This window comes from Choloepus didactylus, chromosome 27, assembly GCF_015220235.1.
Source record: "Choloepus didactylus isolate mChoDid1 chromosome 27, mChoDid1.pri, whole genome shotgun sequence".
Classification (NCBI taxonomy): domain Eukaryota; kingdom Metazoa; phylum Chordata; class Mammalia; order Pilosa; family Megalonychidae; genus Choloepus; species Choloepus didactylus.
The window spans coordinates 10,493,241-10,512,991 of NC_051333.1; the positions used below are offsets into that span (position 1 = coordinate 10,493,241).

General features: G+C 46.6%; 1 protein-coding gene across 1 annotated transcript in view; it reads left to right on the plus strand.

Moving 5' to 3' along the window:
- The window catches only part of SYMPK (symplekin), a 34,439-nt gene that overhangs the window by 545 nt on the left and 14,143 nt on the right, over positions 1–19,751 (plus strand). The window contains exons 2-13 of the mRNA XM_037819614.1: positions 3,768–3,891; positions 4,019–4,084; positions 5,351–5,404; positions 5,496–5,569; positions 7,832–7,958; positions 8,648–8,897; positions 10,088–10,258; positions 11,517–11,756; positions 14,326–14,480; positions 16,617–16,767; positions 18,411–18,615; positions 19,393–19,543. Coding sequence (XP_037675542.1) covers positions 3,787–3,891; positions 4,019–4,084; positions 5,351–5,404; positions 5,496–5,569; positions 7,832–7,958; positions 8,648–8,897; positions 10,088–10,258; positions 11,517–11,756; positions 14,326–14,480; positions 16,617–16,767; positions 18,411–18,615; positions 19,393–19,543 — 1,749 coding nt within the window. The 5' untranslated portion in view covers positions 3,768–3,786. The remainder of the gene's footprint in view (positions 1–3,767; positions 3,892–4,018; positions 4,085–5,350; positions 5,405–5,495; positions 5,570–7,831; positions 7,959–8,647; positions 8,898–10,087; positions 10,259–11,516; positions 11,757–14,325; positions 14,481–16,616; positions 16,768–18,410; positions 18,616–19,392; positions 19,544–19,751) is intronic.

Genomic DNA, 19,751 nt, shown 5'->3' on the forward strand with positions numbered 1-19,751 from the left:
AGTGCTCTCATGAGTACCTGTTCCTTTTCTCCATGTCACGTGTGGTCTAATTTGTTATTAGACCTTTATTTAAGTGACTGTTTGATTATGTCTATGACCGTGAGCTCCACGAGGGCAGAGACTGGGTATATTTTGGTGACTGCTGTGGTCCCAGCACAGTGCAGGTCACTCGAGAGGCGCTGAGTAATGTTTGTTGAATGAATGAAAGATACACCGTACTCTACACTACTCGAGGAAGTCGTCACACTCCCAGAGGGACTCCCATAAGGACTGCCCTGGAAGGGAGAGGGAAGCAATGACGTGGGTGGGGGAGGAGGTTCATTATGTTCTGCTAGGTAGGTGGGTGGCCAGGCCCCAGGGCTTATGTGAGCAGACTTGGGGATGGAGAATCGATTCTTTTCCTAGAGACAGTGCTGATGAGGATGAGTCTGCAGCTACATTGCTGGCTCTACAGCCTTACAGGCTGCCTGCCTTTGGTCCAGCGATTTTACAACTCCCTGGCCTTCAGTTTCTTTATTTGTATGATAGACATTAAAAATAGAACCTCCCTCAGAGTTGTTTTTGTGAGGCTTAAGTGATTTTTCACACATCTCTTCCAACAACTGTTGAGAAGTTGTGCCCCATGCATGTTAAATGTTTAATGAATAACAGCTATTATTAGTTTTCAAGCATTCAGGGGGCAGAGGTACTGAGCCCAGTGATTGGGAAGGCTCTTTGGTAGAATATTTATTGGGCAGCTTACTAGATGTCAAGCACTGTTTTATGTGGTAGAGATACAGAAAGTGAACAAATAGACCAAAAAGGAAAAAATCTTTCCAGCAAATTGATTTTTGACAAGCATGCCAAGCACATGCTTGAAGAGTAGTCTCTTCAACAAATGGTGCTGGGGAAACTGGGTGTCCACATGCAGAAGAATGAAGTTGAATCCCTACCTCACACCATATGCAAAAATAAATTCAAAATGTATCTAGGACCTAAATATAAGAGCTAAAACCATAAAACTCTTAGAAGATAACATAGGGGCAAATCTTCCCAACCTTGGATTCAGCAGTGATGTCAGATACAATACCAAAAACACCTACAACAAAAGAAACAATAAATAAATTGGACTTCATCAAAATGAAAAATTGTTGTGCCTCAAAGGACATTGTCAAGAAAGTGAAAAGACATCCTACAGAATGGGAGAAAATAGTTGCAAATCATATCTGATAAGGACTAAATATTCAGAATAAATAAAGAGCTATTATGATCCCACCACAAAAAAGAGAAACAGCTCAATTTAAAACTGGACAAAGGGCTTAGACATTTTACCAAAGAGGACATAAAAATGGCCAATATGCATATGAAAAGATGCTGCACATCATTAGCTATTAGGAAAATGCAAATCAAAATATCCACAAGGATGGCTACTATTTAAAAACCAGAAAATAACTGTTGAGAAATTGGAAATCTGATGCATTGTTGGTGGGAATGTACAAAGGAGCAGCCACTTTGGAAAGCAGTATAGCCGTTACTCAAAAAGTTGAATATAAAATTACCATGTGACCTGGCAATTCCACTCTTGGGTATATACCCTGAAGAATTGAAAGCAGGAACTTGAACAGATATTTGTACATCAATGTTCATTGCAACATTATTCACAATAGCCAAAGGGTGGAAGCAACCCAAGTGTCCATCGATGGATGAATGGATAAAGAAAATACGTTATGTACATACGATAGAATATTATTTGGCTGTAAAAAGGAATGAAATTCTATACATGCCACAACATGGATGAACCTTGAAAACATGCTAAGTGAAATAAGCAAGGCACATAAGGCCAAATACTGTTTGATTTCATTTATATGAAATATCTAGAAATAGCAAATTTGTAGAGACAGAAAGTAGATTAGAGGTTACCAGGGAATGGGGAGAGAGGGGAGGGGGAGTTGATGTTTGTAAATTTTGGAATTTTGAAAATGAAAGTTTTAAAATTTTAATTAAAAAATTAATAGAAAAGCCTTTGTCCTCATGGAACTTTTGAATATATAGTATATTGATAATAAAGCCCGTGGAGAAAAATAAAGCAACATAGGAGAGCAGGAAGAGGGAACTGAAATTTGAAATAGGGTGGTCAGTGGAGACATTTGAGTGGAGACCTGAAGGAAATGAGGGAGGGATTTGAGCTGATACCTGGGGTGAGGAGTTTTCCTGGCATAAGGGAAAAAGCACAAAAGCTTTGAGAGATGGGTGTGCTTGACATGTTCAAGGAACAGCAGGGAGGCCAGAGTGGCTCTAGCTGAGAAGATGCAGTGGGAGATGAGGGCAGAGGTTGGAGGGGCCAGATCATGTAAGGTCTTCTAGGACTTAGTGAGGATTTTGGCTTTGATGCTGAGCAAGATGTGGGGGTGAGAGGCAGCGAGGAGAGTAGGAAGGAGGCTGTCGGCTAGTCCTTCATTCAGCAAACATCTACTGAATAGCTAACATGTATGGTATATAGAGTTTCTTTTTAAAAATGCATCTTTTCATCTACCTCAAATTCTTGTTTCCCTGAGGTATTGTTAACAGTTTATGGAATATCCTTCAGATCTTTACCCATGTACATAAAAGGAATAGCCATACTTATCTAATGTTTACTACGTACACTGACTTACTCAGTCTTCAGAGTTGCTCTGGGACATAGGCACTCTTGCTACCCCATTTTTTCAGAGGAGGGAGGAAACTGAGACACAGAAAAATAAAGTTTCTTGCTCAAGTCATTTTATGTATGTACAGAGAGAAACTCAACAAAAATGGGTTGAATTCTATATATTGTTCTGTGACACAACAGTCTATCTGGGAAATCGTTCATGATGATAATACTTTGAGATCCACCAAATTGTTTTTTACCCTGTTTACTCTTGTTTTTTCTTTATCCTTTCAGTTTTTTTTTTTTTTTTTTTGATGTATGTCAATATTTTCCTTTCTGTCCTTTGTAAACAGAGAGTATACAATAAACACTCTTCCACTTTGCTGTCACTTAATATATGCTAGCGCCTACTCTATCAGTGAGTATATGGAGATATTCCTCATTTCTTTCTTTATTTTTTCCTCCCTCATTCCTTTTATTTCATGTGTTTTTTTTTCAGCCAGCCCTCTTGTTTGAGAATATTTGTGTTGTTTCTAGTTTTTTGCTGCTACAAACAGTGCTGTAGTTAATATCCTTCTGCATTAATCATTTTGTAATTTTGCCAGTATAACTTTGGGATAGGTGCCCCAAGGTCCATCCTGCCCCCCTTTTTGAACAGCTCCATGGTTTCCCGAGAAGAATATTTAACCAGGCTTTTTCTGATGTCTTGAGTACCTGCCACCTGCAGGGCTCGGTGACTGGCATTCCTCAGAGCTGAGTTTTCGAACACTTCCTCTGGTGTCCACTTCAGAGCACAGCCCAGGTGGACAGGAGGCTTGGAGCCTGGCGAGGTGGCTGTTGTGTGTTCCTTTGTTCAGTCATTCAGCAGACGTGTGTGGTGTGCCCACTGGTTTTAAATTGCTGGAGATGGTGCTTAGAGAGCTGTCTCTGACCTCATCAGGGAAGCAGATGATATCAGTCACTCCCAGATTACAGCCCTCATGCACACATATGTACCGTGTCAGACAGACCCCGGAGGGGAGGGTAGCGGCAGGATTGGGAAGGCCTGACAGGGAAGGCGCAGGCTGAGGAGGGGGATGAGCCTTTGTGGGCTGTGGGTGAAGCTCGGCCCAGCCCAGCCACTGAGACCCAGAGCTTGATCCATCCCCTTCTTCCCCAGGAAATACCTGACTGCAGCCATGGCGAGCAGCAGTGGGGACAGTGTCACCCGCCGGAGTGTGGCATCTCAGTTTTTCACACAGGAGGAAGGAACAGGCATTGATGGCATGACTACTTCAGAGAGGGTGAGTGAGTGTAAAGCTTATGGGGTGGGGTGGTGGATGTGTACAGTCCATCTTGGGGTGAACCACCTCCAGGTCATGGAGTCTTGGGGGCCAGGCTGGCACTGTCACTTGCCTCTCCTCCTTCCAGGTGGTGGATCTCCTGAACCAGGCAGCACTGATCACCAATGACTCAAAGATCACAGTGCTCAAACAGGTGAGGTGGTGGGGTTGGAGGTGATGCTGGGTTGCTTGGGATGAGGAATGGAGAGCTATGAATGAGAAGACACTGCTGGTCACACCAGTTTCTGCATACTAAGCACTTAGCATATGCCAGCCTCAGTGCACAGTGCTGTGTAGGCATGATGTCATTCAGTTCCCTCTGTAAGGCAGGGCAGTTTCACCCCCATATTGTACAGAAGAAAGAAAAGTCTCAGAGCTTAAATAATTAGCCCAAAGTCACTCCACTAAGAGCCAGGTGACCCAAGACTTGAATTCTGGATTCCATCTCCAAATCCTGTGCTCTACATCATTGTGTTTACTTTCTGCCAGGGTTCAATCCAGGGAAAAGACATCTATGTCCCCAGAAAGTGATGACCTAGAGTGAGCAGAGCTGGGGTGGGGGATTTGAGAAGCTGTGGGAGCCCAGAGCAGGTGCCTGACGTAGTCTGGGGAGTCAGGGAGGGCTTCCTGGAGGAAGGGACACCTGATCTGAGAGCTGGAGAATGAGAGAGGGAGAGCTTCCAAGGCATGTGCAAAGGCAAAGAGGACATTAAGGGTTTGGGGACTGGGAGTGGTTCAGAACGGGAGGCACTTGGAGTTCAGAGGTTGTGGGGTCAGGCTACCTGTGTGAGAGCCCCATTGCTGCCACTGACTTAGTGTGTGGGCTTGGGCAGGAGAGTCCACCTCAGTGGTAGCGTGGGCTGCAGATGGTACCACCCTCACAGGATGGTGAGGGCTAATCAGTAGCACCTCCTTAAGTGGTGGGAGCCAGATACTGTGCCAGTGTTGGGCATAGATGAGGATGTCTGTGGAAAGGGCCTCAGCAAACAGATTCTCACTGTTATAATTCTTACTGAGTCATGGCAGTATGAAATGGGGGGTGGCAAGTAGCGGGAGAATGGAGAGAATGGATGGGCAGGTGAAAGGAACCCAAACCTCAGGAAGGTAGGAGCCTGGGACATTTCCCTCTTCTTTTTAGCCCCCTGTGAATCATGTACCAGGACTTGTACCTTGAAGGCTCTCACTGAAGCCTGGAACAGCCCTGTGAGTTGGTGTTTAAGATCCCCATTTTGCAGAAGAACACACTGAAGCTCAGAGAGGGGACCCTGAACCATGATAGGGAGTGGCAGAGCCAGCATTTGGAGTGCAAAATTTATCAGCTCCCTGCCCCCATGCTATTTCCCCCTATGCTCCTGTCAGCACTGACTGGACCCTGGTTTTATAAATGTGTTCCTCCTCCCCACCCCCAATCTCCTTGTAGGTCCAGGAACTGATAATCAACAAAGACCCCACACTACTGGACAACTTCCTGGACGTGAGTGACCAATGGGAGGAAAGAGGGCCTAGGTGTGAGGGAGGGCTGGGTCCTGGTACAGCCCTGACCACCTTCTTTCTGATGTCGGCAGGAGATCATCGCTTTCCAAGCAGACAAGTCGATCGAAGTACGCAAGTTTGTCATCGGCTTCATCGAGGAAGCATGGTATGGGGAGCGTGGGGAGCCCCCAGGAACCCTCCTGGTGGAGTCAGCCTCTTCAGCTCCAGTCCTGGCCTGCTCCGGCCCTGAAAGTCTTGCCCTTGGCTTCCTAGACCCATTCTCCTTCCCATGACACCAGCTCCCCAGCAAAAAATTAATCTTGGAGTTGCCCATGCTTCCTCTACTCCTCCCACACTTCACATCTACATCATTAATAAGGACTGGCAGCTCTACCTTCAAAATATACACAGAACCTGACCATTTTTTATCCACTTCCCCTGCTACTGTGCTGGTCTGAGCCACCATTACCTCCCACCTAGATGACTGTAGCAGCCTCACTGCCCTCCCTGCTTCCACTCTGGCACACGGCAGCCAGCATGATCCTGCTAACATGTAAATCTGATCTCAGCACGCCCACTCTCAGGCCTCCCCTGGCCTGCCGTCTCACTTAGATCGAAACCTACGTTCCCCACTCTTGCCCCATCTCACTCCTGCTGGCCTCTCTTACCTTTACTTCTGTCCCTCTCTGCACGCCAGTCCACTGACCTCCTTGCTCTTCCTCAGAAAACAACGCTCTGCTTTGCAGCCTCTACACTTGTGTTCCTGACGGGACGCTCATCCCCAGGTAGCCCCCTCACTCGCCTCAGGTCTCTGCCCCAGGGATCCTTCCCGCCTCTCCAGAGCAGCACACTCCCCTCTGGCTCTCCATTGGCTTTGTTTTTTATTCTCTTCTCCACAAAAATGTAAGCTCCTTGGGGCAGGACTTTTCCATATTGTTAGCCACTCTATCTCCAGAGTCTGGAACAGTGCTGGCACATGGTAGGGGCTGAATATGTATTTGCTGAAGAAACGAGTGAATTTCATCATGATATGCCACACGGAGTGCTTTCATTGCCATGCAGTGTAAGGCCCTTCCCATGTTATTGCCCGTAATCCACAACAGCCTTTGGGAAGGAGTTCTGTTGCTATCCTCCTGTTACAGAGAGGGAAACCGAGGCTCAGAATGATAAAGTGGGTCATTTTCTCATTCATTTATTAAACATTTACTGGTTTCCTCTTGACTGGGAGGAAATAAAATAGCCCCTAGTGTCCGAATATTTTCTATTTGCCAGGCACTATACCAAATGCTTTTTCATTCTTTGTTGTTTGGTCCTCAAAATATTACTGTCATTTAGTTGTTTGACCCAATTTACTGGAGAGAAAACTGAGGCTTGGAGAGGTGAAGCATGTTTCTTAAGATCACATTGCCAGTATGTGGCAAGGCTGTGATTTTAACTGATGTTGGTAACTTGAGCCCAAATTCTCCATGTCCTCCTTTTCCTGGGAGAATTTGTGGTTTAAATCTGAATTTGCAAGAAATCCATTTTTCAGCCAGTATGTGTCAGCTGTCTGTTACTTGCCTGGCATTTGTCTCAGGCTGCAAGAATATAGCAGTGAGAACAACCAGGTATTGTTCCTGCCTCGTGTGGCTTACAGTTGAGTTTCATATTTTTTTGGCTGATTTTGACTAACACCCTGTTTCAGATTGTAATATATGCTGTGAAAATTATGTTCACGTGTTGAGCTCTAGGTATGGCCTTCTGGAGTTTCTTTTTCATTGAACAAGAATTTATTGAAGGCTTTTCCATTTATTCTTTCCTTTAGCCAGTAATGGGACCCTGCTAGTACTAGGTCCTGGGTCTGTACAGGTGTCCAAAGAGTCCCCACCTTCAGAGCCAGCAGATGTAGGTAAACAAATCAGTAAGCAAAGCTAGTGACCACATAAAGCACTTTAAAGGTAATAATGATGGCTAATATTTATCGACTGCTTTCTGCATCCTAGGTGCTATTCTAAGCACTTTACATGTATTGCTACAATTCTCATCACAACCTAAGAGGTAGGTATTGTTATTCGGAATGAGGAGACAAAGTTGCTTGCCCATATTCACAAAGCAAGTGAGTGTCAGAGCCAGAATTTAAACCCGGGTTGTCTGGCTCTCCTGCCCCTTACGTGAGTAGCAGGGCCCTGAGACAGTAAAGCAGTGGGAACTTCAGACCAATCTAGACAGAAGGTTCCAAGGCAGCCTCAGTCAGGAGGGGCCAAGCCTCATTCTCACCTTCTGGATATGCTGGCAAACAAGACAGGTGCAGTCCCTGCTGTTCTCTCTTCCCACCTCCATTCCAAATCCCCAGGACACTGACCCTGATTTCCTTTTCCTCCTGGACCTCAGGCTCCCACCACCTGCCCTCAGAGCTCCTTGACCTTGCCCATTTTCCTCCATCCCCCAGCAAGCGAGACATTGAGTTACTGCTGAAACTGATCGCAAACCTCAACATGCTCTTGAGAGACGAGAACGTGAACGTGGTGAAGAAGGCCATCCTCACCATGACACAGCTCTACAAGGTGGCCCTACAGGTACACACGCTCTACTAGAGTCCTCTCGTCCTGACAGGTCTCGTTTACAGGCTAATGTATTAAAAGAGTTCAAAACCAGGGTCAAATCCCATTCTTTGTGGACAAGATCTGTGGCAGCATAAAGCAAGGAGAGCTGGTGTCTGCTGAGCCAGGGAATCTCCATTTATCCAACCTCCATCCATCCATCCATCTTTTCGTTAAACAAACTCCTCTGTCACCAGCCCTGTGCTGAGTTATGTGGGGAACACAGCTATGACCAAGACAGTCCGGTCCTGTCTTCACAGCCCAAAGAGGAGGAGAGACTTTAATCAAAGAATCACGTAACTATTAATTATGGACTGTGGTGAGGGAAGGCAGGAGAAGAACATACTGACTGAGGTTCATTGATGTTAATGAAATGAGTGAATCCATTTAATCTCCACCACCACCTTGTGAGTTCAGCCTTGTTATTCCTTTGTTTCCCTTAAGATTTCAGCCTCCATCGGTCTCGGTTGTCACTGTCCAGTGATGTGTCTGTGGCTCCAGTGGACAGGGCTGGGGGCAGAGTTGGAACTCAGTAAATGTTTCCCAGATGAATGTATTCTTCATTATATATGGATCTCTGGGTAGTGATGGAGGACTTGGTGTTGGTGAGTCATGTCTGGTTCCCATCTCTGTCTGTCTGCTCCTCCCCCTGGGCCTGCTGGCAGTGGATGGTGAAGTCACGGGTCATCAGCGAGCTCCAGGAGGCCTGCTGGGACATGGTGTCTGCCATGGCTGGGGACATCATCCTGCTGTTGGACTCTGACAACGACGGCATCCGCACCCACGCAATCAAGTTTGTGGAGGGCCTCATCGTCACCCTGTCTCCCCGCATGGCTGACTCCGAGGTGCCCCGGCGCCAGGAGCACGACATCAGCCTGGACCGCATTCCTCGCGACCACCCCTACATCCAGTACAGTGAGTGCCGCCCCGAAGTTGGTGCCATTTGTCAATTACCGCGCTGGCCCCTCCCTCTTCCTCCCCTTCACTCCCCTCCCTAACCCCTTCTTTCTTGTTTCTTAATTTCTGGAGAAATGGTAAAGAGCTCTTGCACTAGACTCAGATCCCATGTTTACTAATTATTCATTAGGTGAACTTGGGCAAGTTACTTCTCTCTGAACCTCATTTTCTTTTTCATAAAATGGAGATGGTAATAGTACCCCTTTCACAGGCTTGTAATGAGGTTCCATGAGCGTGTGAGCACTCAGTAAAAGCTAGCTAGTTCAACTGTTGACTCAATCGCAAATGATAAAAGTGGTACATACTATAAGTGTCAATGCAGAGAGGTAAAACTTTAAAAAAGGGGAAAATCCACACCCTCCCCCCAACTTTTCAGAGGTAAGTATTGTGCAGAGTATTGTTTCCTTCCGGACCTTTGCATGTGTGCATTAGATATGTGTATGGATATATTCATGGTTTCTGTGTTTGTTTGCTTTTTTGTTTACAAAAGTGGCCCATGCTCTGTATTTTCAGCTGAGGGGCATTGGACTGTAGTGGCCTGGGTTAGGACCCAGCTCTACCACTGTGCAGGTGATCTGGTCTGAGCCAGTTTTTCTTATTGGTAATTTGGGGATCATTATTATGATGTCTACTTTAGGGTTCAGGTATGAGCATTTGGTGAGTTAATATGGCTGGCATAACAAGCATTCCCTCAGTATTAGCTATTCTTATATATCACTTAGCAACCTTTTTAACAACGGTAACACCTTGGTGACATCCTTCCTTGTCAAAATCATACTTAGTTGCTGCACAATGCTCCGTAGTATGGTCACATCACACTCTACTAACCCAGTCTCTATTGATGGGCATTAGGTTGTTTTTTATTCACTATTTCCAGTATGTGGCATTCAATATTGATTTTGCATAGTGTCTGGAAGGACAAAGTGTATTATTATTTAGACTTTTGCCACTGCAAACTCGTGCTTTGAACATCTTCAGAATGGAATTTTAATACTCAGTAATACTTAGTCTCATGGGACTCTCCAACCACTAATTTTTTCTCTGTTTTTTCAGCCATTCACAGACATCTATGTACCAAAGGCTGGTCTCTCTGGAGGCCTGGAAGCAAAGACCCTCCTGACAGGTTTTCTTTTCTTCTCCCTCATCAGACATGCTGTGGGAAGAGGGCAAGGCTGCCCTGGAGCAGTTGCTCAAGTTCATGGTGCACCCTGCCATCTCCTCTATCAACCTGACCACAGCGCTGGGCTCCCTCGCCAACATCGCCCGCCAGAGGCCTATGTTCATGTCGGAGGTGATCCAGGCCTACGAGACCCTGCACGGTGAGTTGGTCCCCTCCCCTTTCCCTCTCCACTGGCTAGCCTGAGCTTTCCTGGAGATACGTAAGCTAGGCTGAGAGATATGGGTTCTAGTAGATGGGATCCTTATAGTCACGTGTGACAGACATCTGGTTCAAATTGGCTTTAATGTTGAGATACGTATGGGTGAAATGACATGATGTCTGTTAAATGCTTTAAAGTATCCCAGTCCTCCATCCTCCTCCCCCCACCCCACCAAAAAACAAAGTGGGGCAGGTTAGATGTATGGAGATTAAAGACTAGCGACACATTGGTAGCTACATGGAGATTCATTATTATATTTTCTCTACTTTTTGGGTATGTTTGAAAAACTGAGAAGTCTGGGGTAGATCGACTTGAGTCATGAGTGTGTGTAGGTCATGGGTATCACTCCATCTTTTGACTCTTACTTTCTCCATGTTGACTTCATTCTCTGGCTCTCTCTTTACAGTAGCAAAGATGTCCCTCCCATTCCGCCCCACCCCCACCCCCCATAGCTCCAGGCTTCTATTCCACCCACTTAGCAACCCTAGGGGGAAAAGAGTGTCTCCTTCCCCATCATTCCAGCAAAAATGCAAGAGCTGCTACTCATTGTTTCTGATTGGCCAAGCAGATTACGAGCCTGTCTCTGAACCAATCACAGTGGCCAAGGAAATGTGGTGTTCTTATTGGCTCATGGGTCACATGCCCACTTGGCCTGAGAGTGGAGACAGGGTGGTTCCGTCAAAGGAGAAAGGGAGTGTTGGCCAAGGAAGGGGGAATGGATGCTGGGCAGGCAGAATTACAGGCATCCTCTTTCACCTCCCTGGAGCAGGGGAGGCTTGCTCGTCAAGGTGACTGTTAGATGTTAGAAAGTCGTGCTGATGGCAAGGCGACCAGTGATGAAGTTGTTGTAGCAGTTCACTTGAGAGATTTTAGAGGCGGATTATAGTTATTCTAGCCCTCACCAGGGGAGGTATATCAGAATTTCCAGGCCAGAGAGGAGGGAGACAAAATATGTTTAATGAAAGGGAGGTTGAGTGTTTTCTTTTTGTTTTAAGGCTGAATAATACTGTCAGAGACCTCTCAAGGGTTTTAAGCATCAGCTTGAACAGGACAAGGCCACCCATTAGATCAGAGGGCAGAGAACTTTTCTAGGAGCCTGCCTGGAAGACCTCTGCCCAAGTTTGAGGTTGGGAAGTGAGTTTGGCAGAACCCCGTGAGATCCATTCACAGCACGAAGCTCCTGGTCCTTTCCTCACAGCCAATCTACCCCCGACGCTGGCCAAATCTCAGGTGAGCAGCGTACGCAAGAACCTCAAGCTGCACCTGCTGAGTGTGCTAAAGCACCCAGCCTCCTTGGAGTTCCAGGCCCAGATCACCACCCTGCTGGTGGACCTGGGCACGCCGCAGGCTGAGATTGCCCGCAACATGCCCAGCAGCAAGGATGCCCGCAAGCGGCCCCGGGATGACTCGGACTCCACACTCAAGAAGATGAAACTGGGTGAGCGAGCTGCGAGGTTGGGTCTGGGCCTGGCAGGAGGGGTGGGTGGGTGGGTAGGGACTAACCATATTTAAAATGTTTAATTATTTACATAAGCTTAAAAACTATAAGCTTAATTTATGTTACTTGATATGTTACATTACATAATGTATAATGTAATATATATAATGTAATGGAATATATCAAGACATATGTAATATATTTCATAAATGATTACTAACGTTTAAATTATACAGAAAGTAACAAAAGGAAAATAGTCTCCCTTTTGTCCCTCTCCCCAAGTGTTAGCACTTCCTTGTGTTTCCTTTCAGGAATGCCTTTCCTTTGTTTTCTTTATGGGTGGGTGTTTTTTTGTCATGAATTAATTCTTTAATGGTTGCTCTGTTTATCGATAGTGTCACCTATGGCAGGCTTCCTGACTCCAAAATTACTATTTTTTTAAAACATCACTTGTTTATGTAACATTTATTAAAGAATCATTTTTCATTTTTAAAAAGATGGCATTTATTTTGGTGTAAGGAGTGAGGTAGGGATCTCACTTTCTTTCCCATGATTGTTCATAGTAAGCAAAGTGTTCGTACCTTGATTTGCTTTAATTTAGTAATCGTGTTGGAGCCCCTTCCACATCTGCACATGGAAGTCTACTGCATCCTTTTTAATGATGACTTAACGGTCTCTAGTATACATGGGCCCTTTCACTCAATCCTCTGTTTGACAGACTTTTAAGTTGTGTCCATTTTTTAAATTATGAAGATTGTGCGGTGGAAATGATCTCGTGGGCTAGATCTAGTCTTAAGGTACAATCCTAGAGGTAGGATTGTTGGGCAAAGGGCATGTATGTTTTAAAAAATTTTTTTGCCCACATTTTATTTATTGCTTGCAACTCGTTATCTTGAAATAATTTTGAACTTACAAGAATTACAGAATAGTACAGAAAGGTCCTGCACACCCTTCACGAGGTGTGGATGCCACATTGCGTTGAGTTGTCCCTCCCTTAGTCTCCTGGATCAGTTCCTCACCTTCTGTTAGCACTGATCCTGTGATGACAGGACAGATGTCTTGTAGAAGATCTCTCCATTTTTTATTATGTTCCATCAGTTCTTTTTTAGCATTCTCTTATTTTCTGGCATATAACAGATGTGCAAGACTCATCTTGGACTTTCCTTGCTCTAGCCCTGGAATCAGCCATTTCTCTCAGGTGCTCTTTAAGTAGGGAAGAGTTTCAGAAATCATGATCTGGGCACTGGATGTGCCATTACTGCTGGCTGAGGTTACGTTATTGATAGCCATTGCTAATCCCTTTCCACAAACTGCACTAGTTTACACTCCTACTGCAGTGTGTAAGCACAGCTCCCTGCCCCCCCAGCCCAGACTGACTGTAAACCTGCTGGATATAAACAGGGATTCTTGGCTTGGATTTGCATTCTGGCACATGTTGGAGTTGGACTGTGCATCCTTTTCATTTATTGGCCATTTGCATTTCCTTGGAGACCCATTCATAGCCTTGCTCATTTTTCTATTGGGTTGTTCAACCTTTTTTAGTTGAGTTGCATATGACCTTGGTTAATGCTGGATCGGCTCTTTGTTATATGTGTCGCAAACTTAAAAATATATATATTTAATTTTTATTTACACTCTATACCTGCCAAGTGAAAATCCCCCTCCCCCTCCCCCATCACCAGTGTTGCACACTTATTTAAATGGCTGCACATTTCATCATATTTTTGCCATAATTTACTTAGATCATCACCCTGTTGAACATTCCAGACTTTCTAGTTTTACAAATATTACTTCAAGGAACATCTTTGTACCAAAAGCTTTTTCTTTAATGCTCAAATTATTAGTTTTTCCCTTGGGCTACAACCACTGTACTACATTCACCCAGCCCACTACTGATGGAGGTTCTGTGCCATTTTTCTTTATAATCAGTGCTGCTATGAATTCCCTGTACGTTTTACCTTAGATGAACATGTAAGTAAGTTTTTAGGGTAGATATCTAGAAGTGAAATTGCTGTGTCAAACGGGAGTGCCTGTTTTAAACTTCAATATGCTGTTAAATTGTCCTTCCAAAGTGCTATACCAATTCACATTTCCCTGAAAAACTAATACAAGCACACAGCCCTATTTACAGCTGTTATCATCACCCTTATTTCTTGTCAATCACATTGGCAAAAAATTGCTATTTTACTAGTTTATTTTGCGTTTCTCTGATTCCTAGTGAAGTTGAGCACTATTTCAGAGACAGAAGTCTTTAAGCAATAAAGCTCTATGAATTACTAGAGAACATTTTCTTTAATAAAAATCACCTCTTGGAGCTTTTTTTGATCAGCAGAGCAGATGTGGCTTGTTCCCATTTCCTAGATGAGGAGAACTGAGGCCCACAGAGGCAGGGAGTTGCCCAGGGTATGTGGTGATTGGAAGGCAGAGCTGGCAGTGGCCCTGGTCTTTGTCCCCTGTGCTGCTCCTGTGTGATGGGGCTGGCTGGAGGCAGGGACCACCTGGCCTCCCTGGGAGGAGGGGCCCCACCACTCTGACTGGATCCGGCGTCTTATTCCCTCCCCCATACCAGAGCCCAACCTGGGGGAAGACGATGAGGACAAGGACTTGGAGCCAGGCCCTTCAGGGACCTCAAAGGCCTCAGCCCAGATTTCAGGCCAGTCAGACACAGACATCACTGCCGAATTCCTGCAGCCACTGCTGACACCTGACAACGTGGCCAATCTGGTGAGGATGGGTGGGAGCCATTTCCCGCCAGGGCAGGGAGAAGGGGTCTCCCAGTCCTTTCCCCTGCCTTCACTGCCCCCTGTCCACCTCCTCCAGGTGCCATCAGCCTGGAAACACTTCTCCCCCATCAGTGCTGGGGGGTGGGGTCCTGTGGGACCTCCTGACCTTGGATGGGCCTCTTCTCTGATCCTTACTTCTTCAGGAGGTTATGTGTCACCACTGCCCTGACCATCCCTCTTTGGGAGGTCTGAGTCCCTCTCCAAACCCACTCACCCCAACTCTTACTCTCTCCTCTCCTTTGAAGTTAGGATCAATGAACTGGAGAGTACAGGGTTCCATGAGCCCTGTGAGTTGTTTGTTAAGTGTGTGGAAGTGGGTATTGGTAGGGCAGTAGGGCCAGAGTATTCCTCAGATTCTAAGAGAAACCCTGCCCCAAACTGAAAGAGCTTCTTGCTTGAGTTGGGGGTGGGGTAGGAGTCTGACATCAGTCCTTCGGCTGTAGCAGTGTCCGCACCTTCCCACTGGGTGGTCGTGGAGAATGCCTCCCCCATCCTCGATGACAGTCATCCCCTGCCTAGAGGCTCAGAAGGGTTTATTTATTGGATGTGTGGAGTGGAGCTATTGTCATGAGGTTGTGAGAAGGCCTTATCTCTCCAGTTCACATCTCTTTGGTGAGCTTCAGGCCTGGATGTCCATCTACCTGCTGGGGACCTATCTCCCCTTGGGTGCTCCACCAGTACCTCAGACTCAGTGTGTCAAAGCGAAACTTGTGGAATCTCCCTCCACCTTCCTCTATAGGCCTGTGGCTCCTCCTTGGCAAACTGGCCACCCAGTTCCCAAGCCAAACTTGGGAGTTAACCTCTTTGCCTTCCTCCCCAAATCTGTCCCCTCTTCTCCTCTTCTCCATCCTCGTGGCCCCTGCCCTAGTCCAGCCCCCTCCCCTTCCTCCCTCCCCTAGGACACTGCCAGCCTGCTCCTGGGCTCCGGCCTCCTGTTGTGCTCTTTCGACTCACTCTCCACGTGGCACCCAGAGCAGGCTCTCTAAGGCACAAATTGTGACCCTCTCATGCTCAGAACCCTGCCATGGCCCCCTAGTTTCCCTCCAGATAAAATCTAAATTCAATTTGCCTTCAAAGGCTCTCTGTGATCTGGATTCCGTTAATTCATTTGACCTTTTGTATCCTCATCACTCGCTAAGAAACTGTCCTTTTCAAATTTATTGGCATTAGTTGTTCATAGCATTCTTTTACATATTTTATAATGTCTGCTGTCTCTGTAGTAATGTGTCCTTTTTTGTTCCTAATACTGTGTCCTTACTCTTTTTCTGTTCAGTCTTTCCGTAGATTTGCCTGTTTTTAGTCCTTGCAAAGAACTGGCTTTTAGTTTTATTGATATTTTTTAAAACCTTTTCTTATTTCTGTTGTCTTTATTTCCTTTCTTCTACTTTCTTTGAATTGTTTTTTCCCCAAAACTTTAAGTTAAATGTTTGGCTCGTTAGTTTTCAATCTTCTTTCCCAATATAAGCATTTAAAGATACAATTTTCCATCTAAGAACCATTTTAGCTGCATCCCATACTTCTTGATTTGCAGTGTTTTCATTATCTTTCTGTTCTAATTATTTTATTATTTAGAATGTAATTAAAGCATCGTATGTGTAGGGAGTTTTAAATTATTTTTTGTTACCAATTTCTGCCATACATGGCATTGTGGGCAGGGGACGTGGTCCATTAGGATACTGACTTTTTGGAAGTCAATTCACAGTACATATTATACTCTTTGCTATACTCCTTTCCTCTCTCTGGACAGGGTACCAGTTCTGCTGCTTCATGCCTTCCCCCATGCTCTTCTTGTACCTGGAGTACTTACCCCACTCCCCACTGTGGGACCTCACCCTCCCCTCCGTCTCAGTCTGGGTGCCACTTCCCCAGGGAGCTGGCGCTTCCCCTGGCCCCCTCCGGGCACCTTTGCTTCCTCTCAGGCCCCACCTTTGAACTTTGCTCTTTTTCTCTCTGACTCCCCAGCAGTCTGAGTGCCACGAGAGCAGGCCCTGTTGTTTCCCCAGCATTGCCTGGGGATGGAACACGTTTGCTGAGTTACTGGTTAAAGAAAGGCCCCTCTTCCCTGGACATCCCACAGGTCCTCATCAGCATGGTGTACCTGCCCGAGGCCATGCCTGCCTCCTTCCAAGCCATCTACACCCCAGTGGAGTCAGCAGGCACCGAAGCCCAGATCAAGCACCTGGCTCGGCTCATGGCCACCCAGATGACGGCAGCAGGACTGGGGCCAGGTGAGGGTTGCTTGGAGCAGACCCAGGGCAGGGGTTGGCAGTGTGGGTTTGGAGGAGTGTTCTTTCTTCTTCATAGTTCTGACAGATGCAAGTCACATGAGGTCTCACCTGTAAATAATTGTGGAGTGCTCAGGTTCCAGTCCCTTAGACAACCTGCAGACACCCGGTCTCATTCAGTTGGGGTGCCGGGGGGCTTTGTGTGATAATCCCCATTTTGTAGATGAGAAGAACAAGGCTCAGTGATAACAGGCCATGCCCGCATAGGCAGTCCAGTGAGTGTGGCTGGGTTTTGAACACAGGTCGGTGACTCCAGAACCAGTTCTCGCCATTGCCCTAGGTGAGCTTTAATAATAAATGTCCTGGGTACTAACCATGTCTCTGTGCCATGGCGGGGGATACTGAGCTCCCACATACGGGAGGAAGCTTGAAGAGGTCCACTTACCTCACCCAAGGGACCCAGAGAGTGAGTGACTGAACTGGCTGTAGCCCAGTTCTGTTGGATTTCAAAGCCCAGGCTCTTAACTACCATGGCCCTGCTGAGGCCTGGCACATAATAAGTGCTCCACATGTGGCTGCTGGCAAGTTTGTTTTCATTATGAATAGCGAGGAGGAGAGGCTGGTGCAGGGGGCTGGGGGAGAGTTGACTGGGTTTGGTGACTAGGAGTCCATGTAGCACAGTGGATAAGAGCATGGCCTCTGGGACATGAATACCTCAGCCACTTAGTAGCTGTGTGGCTTTGGTCAAGTTACTTAACCTCTCTGAGCCTCGCGTTTTTCCCCATGTTACAGTACCGTCAAAGTATACAGTGACATGCCTGACTCTTAGTGTATACCTTAGTGAATTTTCACAAAGTGAACACTCTGGTGTAACCACCACCCAGATCAAGATGGAAACTTTCCACCACTCCAGAAAGTTCCTTCTCTCCAGTCAATACTCACCATACCACCTCCAGAGATAACCACCACTGTTCTGATTTTTATCTCCATAGATTAGTTTGGCCTGTTCTTGAACTTATATGAATGGAATCAGAGAGCCTGACTTCTTTGGCTCAGCATAAGTTTTTGAGATTTGTCCATATGTGACTTAGCAGTTTATTTTTTATTGTTTGGTAGTATTCTATTACATGAACATACCACCATTCATTCATCCATGCTCTTCATGGGCCTGTGGGTTGATTCCAGGGTGGGGCTATTGTGAATAAAGCTGCTGTGAACATATGTGTTCAAGTCTTTTGATGGACAATTGCCCTCATTTATGTTGAGCTTATACCAAGAAGTGGAATTGCTGGGTCACAGGTCAGGGTATGTTCAATGTTATTAGAAACTGCTGATCGGGTTTCCCGAAGGAATGTACCATTTTGTACTCCCACCATCAATGAAGGCCATATCTAGTTTGAGCCTCAGTTGTTGTATTGCAAAATGGAGACAAAAAGAGTATTCAACCCCAGGAAAGGTATGGAGATTTAAACAAGGTTTTGCATGTATGAGGATTAGGATGGAGCCTGCACACAGGAGGTTCCCAGATGTCAGCTATTATTATCATTATTAAAGTTGTTGCCTGGGAAGCAGTGCTGAGGTGGGTGGAGGGGACAGGGGAGCAGTAGGGTATGACGTGCCCAGGGCCAGTTTTCTCTGCCTGTCAGGCGTGGAGCAGACCAAACAGAGCAAGGAGGAGCCCAAGGAGGAGAAGGTGGTGAAGCCAGAGAGTGTCCTGATCAAGCGGCGTCTGTCGGTCCAGGGCCAGGCCATCTCGGTGGTGGGCTCCCTGAGCTCCATGTCCACTCTGGAGGAGGAGGCGCCCCAGGCCAAGAGGAGGCCAGAGCCCATCATCCCCGTCACGCAGCCCCGGTGAGGACTTCCGGGTGCTGGGGCGGGGTGGCAGGGTTGTGTGTGAGGAAGAGACAGACAGAAGGTATACAAGGATCTCTCTGACTCCAGAGATAATGCCGTAACCACTAAGACTTATTGTTTTCTTTTATTAAAAACGCCAGCTCTCTTACATCTAAAATGGGGCAAATAATAGTATCTCTCTTAGAAGGATTGTGGGAGAATTAAATTAGTTCATGGCCATGGTTAGATAATTAAATTAGATAACTCTTGGTATTAAAAGGCGTTGCAATTGTGTAGCATTTTAACGTGATTTCTAATGTGCAGTAAGTGCTTCTGGTGGTTGCCCTCCTCCTTGTTGCCTCCCTTACAGGCTACAAAATCCAGCCATTCCTGCCCTGTCCCCAACCAAATCTTGCTAACAGGGCCTTGAATGATCCTTGCTTCTTCTCTGAGCTCTGCTCTCCTCTCCTCACTCAGTCCCCCAATCACATCAGCCCCCTTGGCCTTCCTCAAAAGGCCACATGGGTGCCCACTTCCAGGCCTTTGCACTTTCCGTTCTCTCTGCCAGGTATCTATGGATCTTGTTCTTTAGCTTTGATCAGATCTCTGCCCACATCCTCATGGATGCCTTCCCTGAAAGACCCTTTATAGATAAGTGACTTCCTTGCTCCTTACCCTGGACCCTGCTGTGCTCAGTCACAGGGGAGTTAGACAGGCAGCATGGGGGAAGGGAGTGCCCAGTCTCTGGGTTGGGCTGGGCTCCAAGTCACTGTCCCTGTCCCTACTCTCTGATAGGCTGACGGGCGCTGGTGGGCGCAAGAAGATCTTCCGTCTGAGTGATGTCCTGAAGCCCCTGACCGACGCCCAGGTGGAGGCCATGAAGCTAGGTGCTGTGAAGCGGATCCTGCGGGCAGAGAAAGCCGTGGCCTGCAGCGGGGCGGCCCAGGTTTGCCCCTACCCCCACCCCATCCTCCCATTCCCTCTCCCTAAGAGCCCACCTCAGTCCCAGTAAAGAGATGGGCCCCAGTGTCACACCTCTCTGGCTCCCGAGCCCAGCTGGGCCACTCTCTAGCCACAGGACCTGGGCCAGCCACTTCTCCAGGCCTCACTCTGTCCTCCCGGAAATGGACACAGTCGCAGTCCTCACACTTGAT